The following is an 18,501-nucleotide window of genomic DNA, read 5'->3' as shown; positions in this document are numbered from 1 at the left end:
ATCATTCAACTGTGATTGTGTTACGCAAGCTAAGCAAGCATGTAAACAGTAACTGATGAATGAATACCTTTATCTGTCCAAGACTTCCTTCATATTAATTAATTGTTTTAAAGGGGAATATTATTCATCATCCACATCATGTAGAGAATTTCTGACCAAACTGAAGACACCTGCCTTTTGATAAAGCAGAATTTGTTGTTTCACTCAAGCGACAATTTAGAAACTGCCACTGTTGTCATACAGGGAAGATGCGATTTCACTTATGCTCGTATTTTGTGCGAGTGATCAATAGATATAATCTGCTAATGGGGTAAGTTTATGTCCAATGGCCTTATGTCTTCTAGAAAAATCTGCTCACTGAAGTACTTTTTAAGCCAATGTCCTTTTTATACTCATCCAACACTTGGCACTGAACGCTCATATGGCCTGATAGCCTGGCAGTGGCTAATGTGTGCAAATTGTCATTGGGAGTCTTTTTATATCAAGCACCAGTGCTCAGCACTTCTTTAGAAGGTGACTTCAGCATTTCTTTCCCTTCCATCTCATTTAGTGTGTAGATCCATTGTTGAATATACAGTATGGGTCTGTAAAGCAGAAACTGCCCTTGTCTTAGTCCGTCCTTCAGATTGCAGTCCTCAGCAAGGTAGTGAGGAAAATATTTAACCACTCTTCCCATTTCTGCGTTAATCCCACCTCTCAGGCATATCCGTCTTACATTGTATAAGGTATCTCGTCACTTTATTTTAAAAACATGCAGCATATGGTGTGTCGACTTGGATTTTCCTGCAGAAAGAGGTTTTAGCCAACCCTAAAGCAAAACCCCAAACACCATAATGATAAGTGTCTTGGCAAAGGGAAAGAAGTAATAATATATATTCTTGTCAGAAGCGTGATATAACAGTTTATCTACCAACAATCTAAACCTAAAATTAAAACACGATAACTTTCAATTTCAGCTTTAAGCCCCAATTTTTAACCACTCTTGTCATGTGAGGTTTCCGTATTTAGGCATGTCTTTTCTTTAGATGGTTTGAATTCCCATAAAAATGCTTAGATTTATGTCACAGAAGTTAATATAGATTAAAAACTTTCCTAAACATAGACCTGTGAAATTTGCAGTTACCCTCTAAAGGCCTGTTGTTAAGCAGGAAAAACCCTGTTAACCAACCACCATATTCGAAAACAAACAACTTAAAGCACAACAAACTTTTTCAATTTTCCACTTTTATCTCAAAGCAGCTCAGAACTCTTGAAATGGTCCTAATGAAGCTGCTCCGTAGGGACAATTTGTGCATGTTGAAATTGAAAACCAGCCGTATGATTGTTAGTAAAAACACAAACATAGCGATGGGGGAAAAAAAAAACTTCCAGCTGCTTGGTCCCTGTTTGATTAATTATTTCCAACTTAACTTTTAATGCTTTGTCAATAATCCAAGTTCTCCAAAAACCTACAACATGTGTGATTAAACAGTGATTAATCTGATTTCATTTGAGTCTCTTGGCCTTGTAAGGACAATGCTGCAGCAGCTCTGTTGACGTGAGTTGTTAATCACCGCACAAGCTAGCAGATGTGTTCAATTTCCCAGCCTTTATTTATTGTCACAACGGTAATTCAGTTCACTTCGAAATAAATGAGGGTATAGCTGAGAACTGCAAGCAGCTTGAGAACATCACAATACATTTGTTTATTTTACTTAAATCACAAGATCTGTGTGAGAAATGTTTTTAGATACCACACTGGTGATATCAAGACTTTGTGGGCATTTTTTTTGATGAGGACAAGCTTACAAAGCAGCTGTAAATTGCATTTCAGGGCTAAGTAACGATGCATTCAAAAGGCCAGAAACCCTTGCAACAGATCATTAATTTTAAATGCACTGCCTAGAGTCATATCAGCTGCATCCGTTGACACTACGGACTAGCTAGGACTTTTTTCAGTTTTCTTTTTGTTGTTCCTTTTTATGTGGTATAAATGAAGTATAAATACACAACCTAATTTAAAATACAGACTGAGAATATGCTATTCATTTATTTCTTTTAACTTCCCACACCCTTTCCCCACAGAGCCAACTAACCAAACATTAAATACTCCAGCATAAGATGTCTTAAAGGAAAGCACAATTATGATCTCCCAAGCACTTTGTTTTAGAATACATTACAATTTTGCCTTTTAGTTCGCATGGGTTGTCACACCCAATTACTATATTCACCACGCATCTATGCTCGTAGGTTTGCTCCTGGCTGTTGTGTTTGATCGGGTACACTTTTGACTCACTGTGGAATCAACTAATTGTGTGTTTGACCTTGAACAGGCTGGAGGGTGCTTAAACAGCAGCTACCTTGTACAATGAATTCATTTCCTCCACCTTCCCGTCTCTCCATATCAAAGTGCAGCACAGTTTCTCTTATTAGACTATTCATTTCTTGATAGTTGTTATATCTTTATAAAAGACAGTAAGAGACAGTTACAACCAGCCCTTTTTTTAAGCATTGATCTTTTGCTGAACCTTGTGCATGAAATTAAGGTGAACAATAGCTTAAATTGCATGGCATGAAAAAGAAAACAACAAATATATAGATGTGAATTTGTTAATCTCTGTACCAATATATAAAACCAAACCATATAACCAGGGATATGTGCCAGCCCTTCTCCCCATCCACCAGTGCTAGCTCTTACAAAGAATTGCAGAGGTGTTCCCAGACCAGTGGAGATATGTAATTCCGTCTGCATGTAGTGGGTTTGCCCTTGGGCCTCCTCCCAGCTGAACATGGCTGAAACACGTCTCTGGGGAGGCATCCAGGACACCTCGTAGCCAGACGCCTGAACTGGCTCCTCTCGATGTTGAAGAGCGGCAACTCTACTCTTGAGTCTCTCCCAAATCACAGAATTTGCTGTCTCTAAGGAAGATTTCAGACACCCTATGGAAGAAGCTCATTTTAGCTGTTTGTCCCCGTGATCTCAGTCTTTTGGTCAGTAAAGGACACGACCTTGGGTTAGGATAGGAACATAGATCACCCGGTAAGGAGAGACGATTGACTTTTTGGCTAAGCTCTCTCTTTGCCAACGCAGGCCACGTTACTGCAGATGTTGCACATATCTGCTTGTCGATCTCCTCCTCTGTTCCTTCCCCACTCATGAACAACACCACAATATACTTATTATTTCACTTTAATCAGAATGTGATGCAACTTCAGATTCAGTAATGGACACCTCACAGTCAACAGACACAGCTCCCTCTGTGGAAGACGTGTTGTTGGGATTGAGAGGATCCTCCAAGTATGACATCCCCAGTCAAGGCCAGCTACATCCCACTGCCACTACATGCAGTGTTGAAGAAGGACTGCTTTCCGTGCCTTTGCAGTTTGCAAAAGTCTTTTCAAGGCTGATTAAAACTCCATGACTTCACCAAACTGCCCTCATACCCAAGAGTTTGCTCTAGCAACCAGCGAGGCTGCAGCCTGCTTGGCTTGTCAGTCCTTAATAGCTGTTTCCAAAGTCCAATAGCTAACCAAGCTCATTAGAATCCTCCCTCTCCTCTCCCAATAGTTTAATAGATTAAACTATTGCTATGAATGAATGGTAATGTTTGCATTAAAGCTATTATTTGTGTTGTTGCACAACAATCTCAATTTGCCCCAATTTGGTCTCAAGTAGATATACATAGTTGTATATAGTGTTCTTTTAAATACTTGTTAGTTAGTTTTTTTTTATATTGCACAGAGGTCAAGATAACAGATCAATAGATGTCAATGTCACATAAAGAAAAAATAAAAATAAGAATAAAAAGAGAATATCCTACATCTGTAACCAAGTATGATGTCAATTGAAATGTGGAAGAAAGTTAACCATATAGTTGTATTTTCATTTTTTCCTAAAATTGTTCCTTTCCTTCATCTAAACTCTCTTAAATAAATATGATGCGAATTAAATACAGCTACTGCATGACTTAGAGTCATTTACTAAGTGGTAGTTGCTTTTAATGAACAGTGATTTTGTGCCAAAAAACCAGCCAACACACTGCCATGTGTCTACACAACTTAATCATTAATACAGGAGGAGCATCTCTCATTGGCTTAATGGACTGGAATGGATGAAGCATAAAGATTACATGTATATTGTTTATAATGTAAAGGATGTGCGGTGAACAAAGATGCACAGTTCAAAGTAGCACATGTATCTAATGGTACAGAAGAAAATTACCATCTTTAAGGGTAGTGGCATGCACTATGTGGGATTAGAAATCACTCATCCAATTTTAAAAAGCCCAAACAGAGTCCCTTTTATTTGGCGGTGCAATTTTAAACATTCAGCAAACATTTTTTTTTCCATTTTACATCAGTTCAGGCAGGGACACAGTTGAATTGGAAAGTTTTGCAGTTCATTTTGAAGTCACCCGTTTATAATGCAGTCTTATTCCAGAGGAGATTTATCCACGGAGGTGGTTTCTCATGCCAGATACCCGAAGGCATTGTTGGAAGGATGCCATGTTTGTCATTTTGTTGTGCGCCAGCTATGGCATCTCAGAGCCTTTTTTTTCCCAAACTGATGACACCTCATGAAAATTTAATCAAGAGAGAGTTTTGAAATAGGTAGTGTTTACAAAAGCAACAGAATGCACTAATTGGCCATATCACAGCAGGGAAAGGAAGACTTAAAACTGCAAATAAACCTCATTGGCAACTCAGAATCAACAGGCCTTATTTCACAGGTTAACAATTGGCTGATACTGCAGAGACACAGGAATTTTGAGACGAGGAATATGGGGTGTCGAATCTGAAGACTGTCACTCATTTCTACAGGTGTTTTATCTCAAATGGCAATGAGATGTCGCCTGCCCATGTTCAATCAGAAAACACGAATGAGACGGTTCAGACAACACAGCAACTTGCCACATCAAAGTAAAATCAGAGCCTCTCTTGGAGGCATTTATAGCCAGCATGAAGGTGCCACTGTTTAAAAGTTTGGAAGACAAAAAGGTTAGACAATGTATTTTATCTATTTATTTACTTAACAATAATGACATATTAAAACCACTCCATTATGCAAGTATTTTTCCCACTAGGTATTAAAGAATATATATATATATATATATATATATATATATATATATATATATATATATATATATATATATATATATATATATATATATATATATAGATCATGTATCTTTTGCCTCCAGTAAAGTTGGAAAAATGTTGTCTTCAGAAATATTTCTCTTTTTTAAGATCTCTATTCTTTTACAGTCATTATATGAGAGGAGGTATAAAATACATTTTATTCCAACTGCACGAGCAACAGTGTATTAATTAGGTATCAATGGACTCTGCAATGTATTGGTTCCACCTCCAGTCTGAATATATAGCAACAAGGTATCCATCATATTGGTTGGCAAATATGTCCTATTGTTCATTCCACCTTACTGACCAAAACGCCTCACGTCAAAGTTTCACTACTAATATTTAGAAGTCACAGATAAAAGGAGTCATTGCAGAAGAAATGTTCTTTTTGTCTTTTCCTTACACTTACAGTAAAGTATTTTATTCTGTCCCTCTTATCTTAAGCCCTCACACATTCTCTGTTGCTCTCTCCCCTACAATTCCCACTGACTCTCCCACCGTACGAGCACAAGGATTAGTGAGGACCACTAACATGCTCAGCTCGGTCTGACCTCTGCTACAATGTCTCCCGCGTGTTTGCAGAGGACCAGCTGCCCCCTGGTTTCCCCACCATAGACATGGGCCCACAGTTGAAAGTGGTGGAGCGAACACGCACCGCCACAATGCTCTGTGCTGCCAGTGGCAACCCAGACCCAGACATCTCCTGGTTCAAAGACTTCCTCCCCGTCAACACCTCCAGCAACAATGGACGCATTAAACAGCTCAGATCAGGTAGGTCTCTCCTGCTGGAAACTCAATTACCGAACGGGGAGGCTTCTTTCTTGTTTACCTCTATCTGATCTGCCCCTCTAATTGTATCATCTGTTCTTTCATTCTCTTCTTCCTCCCATAACTTAACTTCTCATTTGCCTTTTAATTTTGTAGGTAATGGCATTGTTTCTACTATTTCCTGTCCTGTACACTCTGTATGTGCCCGTTCTGTGTGTCGTCTGTATGTTTCCCTTTGTCTTCCAGTGTTGTCATGGGCCGTTGGGATTGTCCCCCCTCTGTGTTTGCTGGCTTCCACCCTAACTTCTGCCCTCATTGCTCACTGCTGTGACTTTTTTACAATTAATTATTTTGCTGTTTTGTATTCATTTACTTTCCACTGCATTGGTGCAGTATTTTCAAAACCATGTTCTTCATTTCTTATGTATTTTTTTTTATTTCTTAAAGACAATTAATATTCAACATTTGGCTATATTCAGAACCCTCAAAGGAGGGCATATGCTTTTAAAATAAATCTAAAATAAATGCAAAAAGAAAAGAAAAAGAAAAATAATCTTTGCTCTTGTGGTTTTGTCCTTGAATAAATATTTATGGGGAAAAAAAGAGGTTTCTAGACACCGATCAGCCACAGTAGTGCGTGTAACTTCATGAAGCTTCCCCTTTACCTCTTGAGTTTTTGACTTTACAGCTCCTGCTTTTATGTCTAGATACCCGCTTTGTTTTTATTTGCCTGTGAGACACCCAAATAAGTCCATCCGCCTTAGTATTCCACGTTTTTGATTTCAGTATCTCAGTAGAAAAATGAATCTATTTCCAGATTCTGCCATCTTAGCCTGCAGCTTTATGTCCGAGATAACGACAACAGAGCAGCAACTAGTTAAATTTCAAGTCTTGTCTGTTTGTCCACCTGTCTCCATAGGTTTCAGAGCTGACCTTTGTTGAGTCATCATGTTAACCTTGCGGCCTTGCTAAACTGTTTTCAGTAGAACTGTTTCCAATTAACCCTTTATTTCTAACGTGCGACTTTGATTCACCTATAGTTGCTAAAGCGTTAACCAAACCTTGTTCACAAAACTAACATAAAACCAATAATCATATTCTTATGCTGTCTTTCTTCTCTCTATATTTTTAAATCTACAGAATCCTTTGGTAAGTGCTTAGCTCTAAAGCACACATCACCCCCACTAATTTTCCATGTTCCAATAACTATTAAAAATGCATGGCATGCATTTTACTAACAGATTAGTTTGAGGGCTAGCACTAGAGACACACACACACACTTTTCCCTCACCTTCCACTATGTTCAAGTGTCCTACCACTGTCAGATGTAGGAACAACCTATCTCAAGATAATAATCACCAAACTTTAGCTTAGTCTTGTCATATACTTACCCAAGTAATGATCTGTCCTCACATGTTTGTTCCTCACTCACTTATCCACCACTTACTCACTTTATACCATAACACCAGCACCTCAGGGGTGGAAAGGTCAAGAGTTTTTTAGGGAGGTGACCAGCACAGGTCAAGGTCTGCCCTCAGTCTCATATACAAAAGTCCTGAGAGTCTTTCCCTTCAGTAGATGGTCTTCAGAAGCCATTACCACTTCCAAAATGGCACCTCCCCCGTGGTACACCAATGTACAAGTTCTTCTCTCTGACCTATGATTTTCTATGATGAATCCTGTCTTTCTCTGCCAATAGAATACAGAAAACGTTCTCTCTCTCTATTTCTCCCTCTCCTTTCTCTTTCTTGTAGTACCTTTATTTACGTACCCTGTTAAATCTAATTTGATTCTTCTTCCAAAGCCCCCAGCCTCTATCTACACGTACTAATGCTTCTTCTTTCTAATCTTATTTGCATTCATATTATCCACCCAGGTGGTACACCAATAAGAGGTAAGAGTGCTGAACTGACGTTCACAGAATGAAAGTAATACAAATTCATTCTTGCTGTCAATCCATCCTTTCACCTAAATCACCCCCATTTTTGTCCTGTTTACCAAGACCAAATCCCATCACAATCATGTGGGCCATTCCTCTTTATTTGTCAGGTTCTGTTGACTAGATTTGTATTTCATCATTTTATTTTTTTATTTATTTCTTTTTTATCTATGCTTTATTTCCTCCTTTATATTCTTGTTTCAATAGCTCGTTTAGCTCAGTTGTGATATGCTTGCCCTGGCTCAAATAAGCATATCCAATGGCAATTATTTTTTCAAACTATATTTTTATGTTCATTTTTGTTTTCTTTTTGGCCATAGCGAATCATGTGTCCCTCTTTTTGTCCAACTAAAACAACCAAGCTTTTTTTTCCCCTTAGCTGTTCTTGTTCAGCACTGAAAACATGCACAGATGCTGTGGAATCACGCAGACATGCTGAAGACAACATTGCCTCTCCTTTGCTTTTTTCCTCCCAAAGAATTCTATATTTGTAAACTATTTTTTTTTTCCATTTCTTCTATTTGCTTTCCTCTCCTGTACCTCTACAAAAAAGCCCAAACAACCACTTTTTTGATAAAGTTTCTACGGTGCTTTTTTTCCTCTTTCACCTATTTTTCTTGCTTTTCTTGGGTTTGGCAAACTATTTTACTTTTTGACTTTTTTTTCTTCAGGGTTTGGGAAAGGCAAACAGTAGAGTCTGGCGAGGACCCGATCGGCTCATTTTTGCCGCGTGACATTGAGCTGGAGAGGTTGTTGATGCTTAAAGCCATTTTTCTCTGGGTCATGTGACACCACACTGCTGATCCCACTGGTGGATTTTTATGGGTGTCTTTTGTGGCTTTTCACACGCTAAAGCAGTGGTTGGTTGCCTTCTTGTTGACTCAGGCCGATATTTTGAATTTTGTCTTTCTAATACAACTGCATTTTATTTTTCAGCTAAGGGTTGTCAGAAGGTTGTAAGTTGTGTCGACATACATTTCTTACTAAGATTTGCATGTCAAAACTTTTGTTACAGAGGGTTATATGTTGGTTTTGCCTTACATGATACTTCAATGACATTTTTTCCAGATATCTGAGCAGCATTTTTCTATTTTTTTGACTCCGCTGCATTTTTTTTTGAAAGCTACTTCACCTATGTGAAGGCCTCAAATTAACTTGTATATTACAACTGATCTGAATTGATTATGCTAAAAGTCATACCTAAATTTCTTTCTTTCAATTGTCCTCCCTTTTTATGCAGCTTTCTTATACTGTAAACCTCTTTTGTTTGATCCATGTTTTCCTGAAGCAGTATCACTCATCCCCATATTGACCAGTCCAGTGACATGTTGTATATTGATGGGCTAGCCCCTATTTTTCATAGTGAAAATATGACATTTTTTTCTGTAATCATTGGCACTAGGATGAGTGTCTTTTTAGACCTTATAGAATAACACCACTTTTTTTCTAAAGGGGTCCTCTACAAGGTAAACCTAATAGGGGTAACATGTAACTTAGGTGTATGTTATGTTTCTTTCTTCCTTTCTTTCTTTTCTTTTTTTGTATTTGGTTAAAATGTGTTTTATTTTTGTGTGTGTTGCTACTTTAGCTCTGTTAAGAGGAACTAGTATACTGTAGATGTATTACTATGTCTTGCATGATTACCGATTGCAGCTATACCTCACCCCAAGTATTAGGTGAGGGATTATGTTTAATAACTTGGCTCAAAATGTCCAAACTCCTAACGTGTGAAAGGACAAAGCAAAAGTAGAAATGGGACGAGGCTAATATTGGCCTCCTTGGGGCCAAATAAGCTTGTTGTTATTTATTTGTTTATTTTTTTGAGAGGTGGAAGCCGACAACACAGCTTTAAACACATATACTTTTGCTACCCCATTTGTTATTCCCAACTAGGAGCCCTCCAGATAGAGCAGAGTGAAGAGTCCGACCAGGGGAAGTATGAATGTGTGGCAACCAACAACGATGGAACCCGTTACTCTGCCCCGGCAAATCTTTACGTCAGAGGTAGGATGAGTTAACGCCTCCCACACGCTTCAGTCAAACATTGTAACGTTACCTTTAAAGTTCATGAAGAATGTTTAAATTTGGTCAATAAAGTCTACGGGAGCCTATGTCTTGTAGGCTCGTTGTAAGTATGCTTTATTTCACTTTTTTTTTTCTTTTTTTTTTTAATTCCTTGCACTAAACTTACCTGCATTGATCTGCACCTACAGTTATCTGCTCCGTAACATGTTCTTGGTTTGTTCTGTTGGTCATCCCGAGCCTAACATGAGTGACAAGATTGCTTGCTGTGTTTATCTAATAATTGTTTTTAAAAACCCGACTGCTGATGGTGTTAAAGGGGTCAGAGCCCACATCCATCAGTGCTGGTTGTATGCGATCAACGCAAGAACGACACTGTAAATCTCTTTACTTTTGGTAATGACAATGAAATACTTCAAACGAAGGATCGATGCATTAATGTAGAATTAGTTTTTTTTTTTTTTAAAGCAGCATCAATATAAAAAAAAAAGTTTTCATGTTGTTGGTTTAAAAAAAAAAAACAACATATATATAAATATTTAAAGTTTGGACTGCTCTATGGTTACCTGTTTCCGAGCATTCCCAAACTAGGAGTAATTGAAATACGCAAAACAACAAAAAGAAAGAATATCAATTGTATTTTTTTTTATTTAAATGTACGAGTTGAGATGAAAGTGCTCTTATGACCGGGGTGTTCAGGAGATTCAAGGGGCTCCCCGCACCGTTGAGGCTGACGGTCCTTCCGATTGTTTGCGAAGCATTTGAACACCTTAAACATGGCCTTTTTACTCTCTGTGTTTCCCTTGTTTTTCTCCTTTCCTTATTTCATTTTGTTCTGCATCAAATTCCCTACATCCCTCAGAGCTACGAGAAGGTTGGTGTGTTTTTACTTTCTGAACACAACACAAAACAGAAACTTTTTTTTTCCTTTTTTGATGACAATATGATATTTGAAGACACTGAAATGAACGCAAAGATGCATTTCCACAGACTTTTTGAGCTCCACTTCATTTCGTCTCTGTATTTATTTATTGGCCTCCATTGGTATCATTTCTTTGTGCGTTGCAAAATCCGTGTTCTTGTTTCCATTGGGAATGCCCGCGGTCCTTGTCCGAATGCTTGACTGTCCAAGAGGTGGTGCATGTTTGCATCAGGATGGGGTGGTAGCTGCGATATCTGCATGGTCACCTGTTAATGTTTGGGTAATCACCCCTTTATCCCCAGCCCTGTCCCTGTCAGTGTTCCTGCTTGGTTTTGTCAGCTGACTTAGAGCATAGTCGGTAAGAAGACTTTCAAAATAAAAGCGTTTTACACTTGTTGAATCTCTGCAAATAGCCATAAGTGTTCTTGGAATGCTCTTTAAACTGGAGTTTCAAGGAAAATCTGGTGATGACATCAGACATCAAACTCGCCCACAGAGATGATTCATTTCCTCAGATGAGGATGTAACTGCTTAGGAAGTCATGAAAGAATGATGTATTTAAAGTGTTATCTCCAAGTCTTGACAAATGTAATGATATTCAAATGAGAGGGATAATATTACGTCTTTGGGGAGAGTGATCCAATTGGATATTAATTAAATATGGAGTGAGAGAAATGTATTTAATAATGCAAGCAGCTCCCCTAGATTTGCTCTCTGGAGAGCTGTATTCTGCTCAACTGATTTGGCTCTGCGAGTTACTGTGAAGGCAGTAGGAAGCGCCTGGCCGGTGTTACGGGCCAGTATAGCAAATTTGTAAATATGAATAGTTAAAACTCAGGTACTATTAAGAGCCATGTTTACCAAGAGGGTGTATTAATAGGCGATAAAAAGCGATTCTCTTCAAGGTTTGTTTTGCTCACTTAAATGAAATCCTTTAAGCAAAGATAAAAGTAATCCATTTCAAATACCATGAGCAGTAACACTGACTTCACTTCTAATCTGAATCCTCTCTTTAAGTTCGTACCTGGCTGTCCCCGTCTGTTTCTTTTGTGCCTTTGTTCCTTCTCAATCCACATCATTTTTGAATGCAAGCCCTGACTAAAAAAGCCTGGAGAAGAAACTAAATGTTCAACCTTTGTCCTAAGATGTTGTTGCCTTCTTTCTGATTCCCACGACCTTTAGTCACATTCATGACAGGGTCAGAATAACCCTTTCATTTTTTTCTCCATGTGATACCACATTTTTCTCATTTTGCCTCACAGTCCTCGCCTCCCTAATTTCCTTACATGGTTGCCACTCAGAATCTCATATTATCCTTTTATGCATGATACACTTCCTCTCCAACAAGGTTTCGAGGCCGTCCATGTGTCCATCCCGTTAAACATTTAAGTTCATTCAAAAGTCTGACTTTTTCTTGTAATGTTGCTATGTTTCTTTTTTTTTCTCTTATGAATATTATTTTTAAATGTTTATCCACGAGAGCTGTCAAATGACATGTATAATCCAGATTTAAATCAAGATTTATGTTTTGAAATTAAGCTATGATTATGTTCTTGACTTGTCAGTCACGATTTTTGAGTATCATTTTCAAAAGTTTATGTTCTTCAACCATCTTCATGGGATTATTTCCTTATTTTCTTCTTAAATTACTCTCTAACTGACCCATACATATCATTTGACAGCCCTTGTTTTTATTTGGACTCACCTAGAAATGGCAGGAGAATCCAGTCTCCCTTGTTGCGTGTGCGACTTAAGCGTCTTATCTCTCCGTGTGATGTGAGAATGTCGTTTGCCACGTGTTCTCACATCAGCCTGGAAGTGCTCGGTCTGAACTGTCTGTTTGCGACCGACTGTGGAGTGCCGTTGGCTCTCCGGCACGTCTGACAGTTCTGCGTACATGTACTGATGGTGATGCCATATTTTTTGCATGCTGCTTGTGTTGGTTTTTAGCCATTCACCACGAAAACTAAGTCATGAATGAAATGCAGCTAAACTGTATCTTCTCAGCCTGTATCATAAACTACATCAACAGATTTTATTTTCATATTGTTATTTAAAGCTTTATCATTTTGCCAATACTCTTGTTTATGGAAGTATTGATGAGCTTTCTGTGTCTTTTGGGCAACATCTGATTGGTATTTTTGGATTTTCTTTCCGCTCTAGTACGCCGGGTGCCACCTCGATTCTCCATTCCACCGACAGACAATGAGATCATGCCGGGCGGCAGTGTAAATATCACTTGTGTGGCAGTCGGCTCTCCCATGCCGTATGTGAAATGGATGCTGGGTGCCGAGGACCTCACTCCAGAGGACGACATGCCCATCGGACGGAACGTTTTGGAGCTCACGGACGTTCGCCAGTCAGCCAATTACACATGTGTGGCCATGTCGACTCTTGGGGTGATAGAGGCTGTAGCCCAGATTACAGTAAAAGGTGAAGAGTTGTTTCTTATTCCCCACTTTCCTAATCAAAAACTACATTTGTATGTAGGGCTGGGCGATATGGACCAAAAGTCATATCTCGATATTTTCTAGCTAAATGGCGATATTCGATATATATCTCGATATTTTTTCTGTGCCTTAATTGGGGTTTCCCCCAAAACATTATAGCATAGCATCTCCGTTAGCTTCATTTTTTTCTGAGGCTAACCCTTAAAAAACAGTCAGTTTTAATACAAAGCCTCGTGCCAAATGTCACACAGGTTCCTTTATTAACAGAGGTCTGCACAATATCAAAATGTATAAAACAAATGAAATAAAAATAAACTGCCTGCATATATAGAATAAAAATGCTTCTTGAATAAAATAAAACAAATATCCCTTTCCTGCATAACAATTAAATTAAAATACACAGTACAATTAATACAATGTAGACAGTAACAGGCAGACTTTTCCACTGAGGTTGACAGTTGTGCAAATAACAAAACATTTGTGCAAATCTCAAATAAAACATTCAAGTCAATTTGTCACAAAATAAGCTATATCAAAATCATAAAAAAAAAATGTAAAAAAAAAAAAAAAATCGATATAAACGATATTGTCTCGTACCATATCGTGTTTGAAAATATATCGATATATATTAAAATCTCGATATATCGCCCAGCCCTATTTGTATGTTGATAAAACAAAGAAAAACAGATTTTTTTGAGGAGCTTTTGCATATAGTTAGACTGTATTTCTGAGGAGCAAAGAAAAGTGCTTTCAGTGCATAAAAGAAACTTGGCCACCTCTCACTGTCACAACAAGTCATCTGTAGAGAATTTCTTAAAGCTTTAGACAAGCCGCAGCACCAGGCTGAGATTAAGAATATAATGAAGTGCTTATCTCTTGCTGGAGAACTACGGAGTCACAAGCTCCCCGTTACTGTCTGTAAGGTGTTGCCAGGAGGAGGCGTGCGGGGTTAGAAATGCAGCGAGTGTTGTTCGGTGTCCTCAGCAGAATTTATCTGAAAGTAATCACATCTGCACTGCAGCATACCGAGAAGATATCCCAGATTGGTGTTGTTGCCTTCACATGCACACCGGGGACACACTCCCTCACACACGCTGCTTTTGTTTTTCTGAGACATAACATACAGATATTAGTCACAATATAAACAGTCTGGCCGGGGCTCCCCCAGTAGCCTACTTCAGACGGCATATAAACACAATCTATTGCCCTCATATGTCTTGCTATGTGCCACGGTGCAGGGAATTAAAGCAATAGATTCACCTGTTTAATTATTAAAGTGCTAAAGAGAAATGAACACCAACAACATTGTGGTTCAAAATTGAACATCCCACATAGCAGCCTCTATGTCTCGGTGGCTTATAAGTGTGTTTTGGTTACAGAAAATACATGATTCTGCAGAGATGTAACGCTGTAATTTTAACATGCAGTTTGCATTTTTATGAGTATTTATGGAGTGATTATCATCCCAGCTTTGCCCAAGGCTCCTGGCATTCCTGTGGTGACGGAGCGCACGGCCACCAGCATCACGTTGACCTGGGACTCTGGAAACCCCGAACCCGTGTCCTACTACATCATCCAACACAAGTCCAAGTACTCAGAGGACGTGTACAAGGAGATCGACGGCGTGGCCACCACCAGGTACAGCGTGGGCGGCCTCAGCCCGTACTCAGACTACGAGTTCAGAGTGGTGGCGGTGAACAACATCGGCCGAGGGCCGCCCAGCGAGGGCATCGAAGCTAAAACAGCCGAACAAGCGCCGAGCACGGCGCCCAGGCAGGTCCGAGGTCACATGATGAGCGCCACCACGGCTGTTATCCAGTGGGATGAACCCGAGGAGGCCAACGGGCAGATCATGGGGTACAGGGTCTACTACACCATGGACTCCACCCAGCACGTCAACGTCTGGGAGAAGCAGATCGTCCGGGGGTCTAACTTCGTCACCATCCAGAGCCTCATCCCTAACAGGACGTACTACATCAAGGTCTTGGCCTACACCTCAGTAGGAGACGGACCTCTTTCTCCAGACCTGCAGATCATTGCTAAGACTGGAGGTGGGTTTGTTCTCATCATTAGCTGACAGTTCCTGAGCATACATTCAGGAATTATTCCACAGTTACGTCTGTAAATGTCACAAACATTACGGCAGTAAGATTTTTTTTTTTTAGCTACAGACCCACATTAGTGGGTTCCAGTTGTTAGCCAGGGCCTTAAGGTCTTTGCTTTTCTGAGTTGTTTCATTTGAAATGAAATGCAAGAAATGTTGGTTTAGGGGTTAAGGAAAAAGTCAGGAAGAATTGATTATTTTTAACCATCTACATTGTTTGTTGTTAAAAAAAAGAGCAACAAGCACTCATTTGTGAACATGACTGAAATGACACGGAATCGTACAGAATATGGAGAGTAGTAAAACAACGCAAGTCTTTGTTTATATTCCAGTTCCTTCCCAACCAACTGACTTCAAAGGAGAGGCCAAATCAGAAACAAGCATTTTGCTTTCATGGAACGCTCCTCTTCAGACGGGACAAGAAAATCAAGTCACTGGATATGAGCTCATGTACAGAAAGAGAGATGAAAAAGAAGAGGTAACTCTTTTCCTCTGTTCAGTTCCAGTGTTCACCCTTAAAATTCGAATCAGCAGTTTCGTATGACACAGTCTGAATTTGCAGTACTGTAATAGGACTGTTAACATTTTTTGATTAAATATTACAACAATGTCCTCCTCAGTGCTGTAACAGTGCTGTTTATTATTAGTTATTGGACCTGGAAAGTTTTTAAAATTGTATTTTCTCATGCACTTTACATTTATCAGCCATTTATTATCTGTCCTATCATAAAAATCTAGTATTCGTGTGTAAACAGTCATACAGTTCAGAACGGATGCTGAATCATCCTCTGTGTGGCGGAGGACATTTACATGCATTCACTGATCCAAATACCATCTCATACAGTGTTAAATTCATTTCCAAACTCTTTTTCACAGAAACAAATCAGCTTTGAGCCGACAACAACGTACCTACTGAAGGACTTGAAGCCCTTCACTACTTATACTTTTCGGCTGGCAGCCCGTAGTAAACACGGAGTGGGAGCTTACACCAGCGAGATCTCCGCGGAAACTCCACAGACACGTAGGTCCCCTTCCTTATCTGACAGAGCTTTAACTATGTTGGAAGAAACACATTTTCAAATGCATTGGAAAATTTGAATGAACTGCAACATTCAAACACTCACAAAAAAGTCTGGTAAGCTTGACTGAGCTCAGATAAGATATAGGTATACATTTTTTTTTTTCACATCTGTGATGCATTTGAAAATTGTTAACATTCAGACGGTAAATAAATGTACGGAGGTCCACATGACCATGCAATAGTCACCTCGTAAGGGGTTGCATGGTCAGTGTATCCAGGCTTTCCTGTGACGTCGGGAGACAAGGCTAGCTTTGCTCTGTAAAAACAATTTTCATTGAATTAAGTGGCCCGGTCCACATCTGTGTCTGTTTTAGGCAACTTAAAGTGTATTTCTGGTCGTTTGGAAGCCTTGTCTCTTGGTACAGCATGTAAGCCAAATCCAGGAGGATAGTTACATTCTGAGTCTGAGCTTTCTATGTAGATATGCTACTAAGGAGACGTTCTCTGAGACACATTTACCATTGTCTGCAATTAAGCTCAATTCAAAATCAGAAGGAACACGTTTCCAGGGAAACAACATCATAGAAAGCTCAAAGCAGCACCTGCCTTTGTAAAAGGGGACTTTTTCACCCTAAAGACCTCAGATTTATGTCCAAAGACAAAAAAAAAAAATTTAAATTGCCAAATTCAAACCAGTTTGGTCTCCTTTTGATCACTGGTCACAGATTGGTTGCTAGAAATGATTCAAGTCAGTGCATCTTTTTTAAATCTGAGGGCTTTCACCCACAGAGGCAGAGATCAGGTGGGTATTAAAACCTCAGATATTCGAACTCTGCCCAAAGTTCTGTTTTGAGGACGTCAATGAGGAGCAAAGTGCATGCCAGTGTTATCAGAATCTAATCAATCAGTCGTGTCTCCTTGGGAAGTTCTCTGTTGTACAATCAGGCTTTTACCACAAACCAACAGGCTTCGGAAAGGTTGGTGACAAATACAACATTTTACCTTTTTAAACTAGCTACAGCATCAACCTTTATGTTTTTGGATTGATGGTAACTGCTTGCGAAATTTGTCTTACTTCTGCTACGTTAACTTTGTAATGGTTTAGCCTTTATTTCATGAAGAAATTTTTAAATAATTTTTCCAATTACAAATTCTGAAACCTGAGAAAAAGTATATCAGGATTTGTTAATTTGTTTCCCTTTATTTTTTGACCATTTCTTTTATTCATGACTAAAGGTAGGTGTGACGCATAGTAAAGCTGTCCTTTTTTTCCCAGTCAGCATCCTCCATTCATCAAGTGTGTACACTTTTGTGTTTGTCTTTGCTTTTGGTTTTGGTCTTTATTTATGATGTTTCACTTATTTGAAATATTTTGTTTACCCACACAAGCCCTTTTGCTTTTTCCATCATTTTATGTAATTTTCTTTTTTCTGTTTCTTTTTTTTCCCCTTTGTTTGGTCGATTCATCTATCATCATCATCATCATCATCATCATCCTGATCAAATAAAAAAATGAAACTCCTATGAAAACAACAAATCTAATACAATAAATGGCCTCACCAAATAAAAAAAACAAAAAAAAACTGCACCTGCTACAAATCCAAACCACCAAGCAGAACCCGCGGGCCCACCTCAGGAAGTCACGTGTTCTAGCCCCAGCTCCACCAACATCCTGGTAAGTTGGCGGCCTCCCCCTGCGGATTTACAAAATGGGATCATAACGCAGTACGCCATCCACTACACTCCGACTGAAGGGGAGGACACTGCTACTCGTCAAATCGCCAGAATTCCTCCGGAAAGCTTCCAGTACCTTTTGGAAAACTTGGAAAAATGGACAGAGTACCGTGTGACAGTCACTGCTCACACAGATGTTGGAGCAGGACCGGAGAGCCTGCCACAGATCATCCGCACAGAGGAGGATGGTATGTGCTCGCTTAAAACAAAAGCTCCAGCCGCAAATCCAGTCTACCCTTCTTAACATACCCCAACGAATACTAACATCCTTGCTTGTTCTACAATCTACCTCTTCTTCTCTGCCCCCCTCTGCCTGCTTCTAAAATGACTGTAACTCAGCACTTTCAGACCTTTTCTGGACAATGCACTTTTTCGATTTTTGATTTTTTTTTTTAAACTCAAACAAGCACCTTTTTTGGG

The 18,501-nt window shown here is 39.2% G+C and overlaps 1 protein-coding gene across 17 annotated transcripts in view; it reads left to right on the top strand.

The window, feature by feature from the left end:
• Positions 1 to 18,501, top strand: part of LOC133419940 (receptor-type tyrosine-protein phosphatase delta-like) — a 441,109-nt gene that overhangs the window by 387,050 nt on the left and 35,558 nt on the right. For 5 of the 17 annotated variants that reach the window (XM_061709426.1, XM_061709422.1, XM_061709425.1 and 2 more), the window contains 8 exons: positions 5,704 to 5,892; positions 7,766 to 7,783; positions 9,722 to 9,832; positions 12,936 to 13,205; positions 14,692 to 15,273; positions 15,659 to 15,804; positions 16,203 to 16,347; positions 17,964 to 18,269. In XM_061709426.1, coding sequence (XP_061565410.1) covers positions 5,704 to 5,892; positions 7,766 to 7,783; positions 9,722 to 9,832; positions 12,936 to 13,205; positions 14,692 to 15,273; positions 15,659 to 15,804; positions 16,203 to 16,347; positions 17,964 to 18,269 — 1,767 coding nt within the window. The remainder of the gene's footprint in view (positions 1 to 5,703; positions 5,893 to 7,765; positions 7,784 to 9,721; positions 9,833 to 12,935; positions 13,206 to 14,691; positions 15,274 to 15,658; positions 15,805 to 16,202; positions 16,348 to 17,963; positions 18,270 to 18,501) is intronic. The other 12 variants (XM_061709424.1, XM_061709423.1, XM_061709432.1 and 9 more) reach the window with 3 other exon arrangements.

This window comes from Cololabis saira, chromosome 20 (assembly GCF_033807715.1).
Source record: "Cololabis saira isolate AMF1-May2022 chromosome 20, fColSai1.1, whole genome shotgun sequence".
In the NCBI taxonomy this organism is placed as follows: domain Eukaryota; kingdom Metazoa; phylum Chordata; class Actinopteri; order Beloniformes; family Belonidae; genus Cololabis; species Cololabis saira.
The sequence above is the reverse complement of the archived record's forward strand: the minus strand, read 5'-3'. Positions and strand labels throughout refer to the sequence as shown.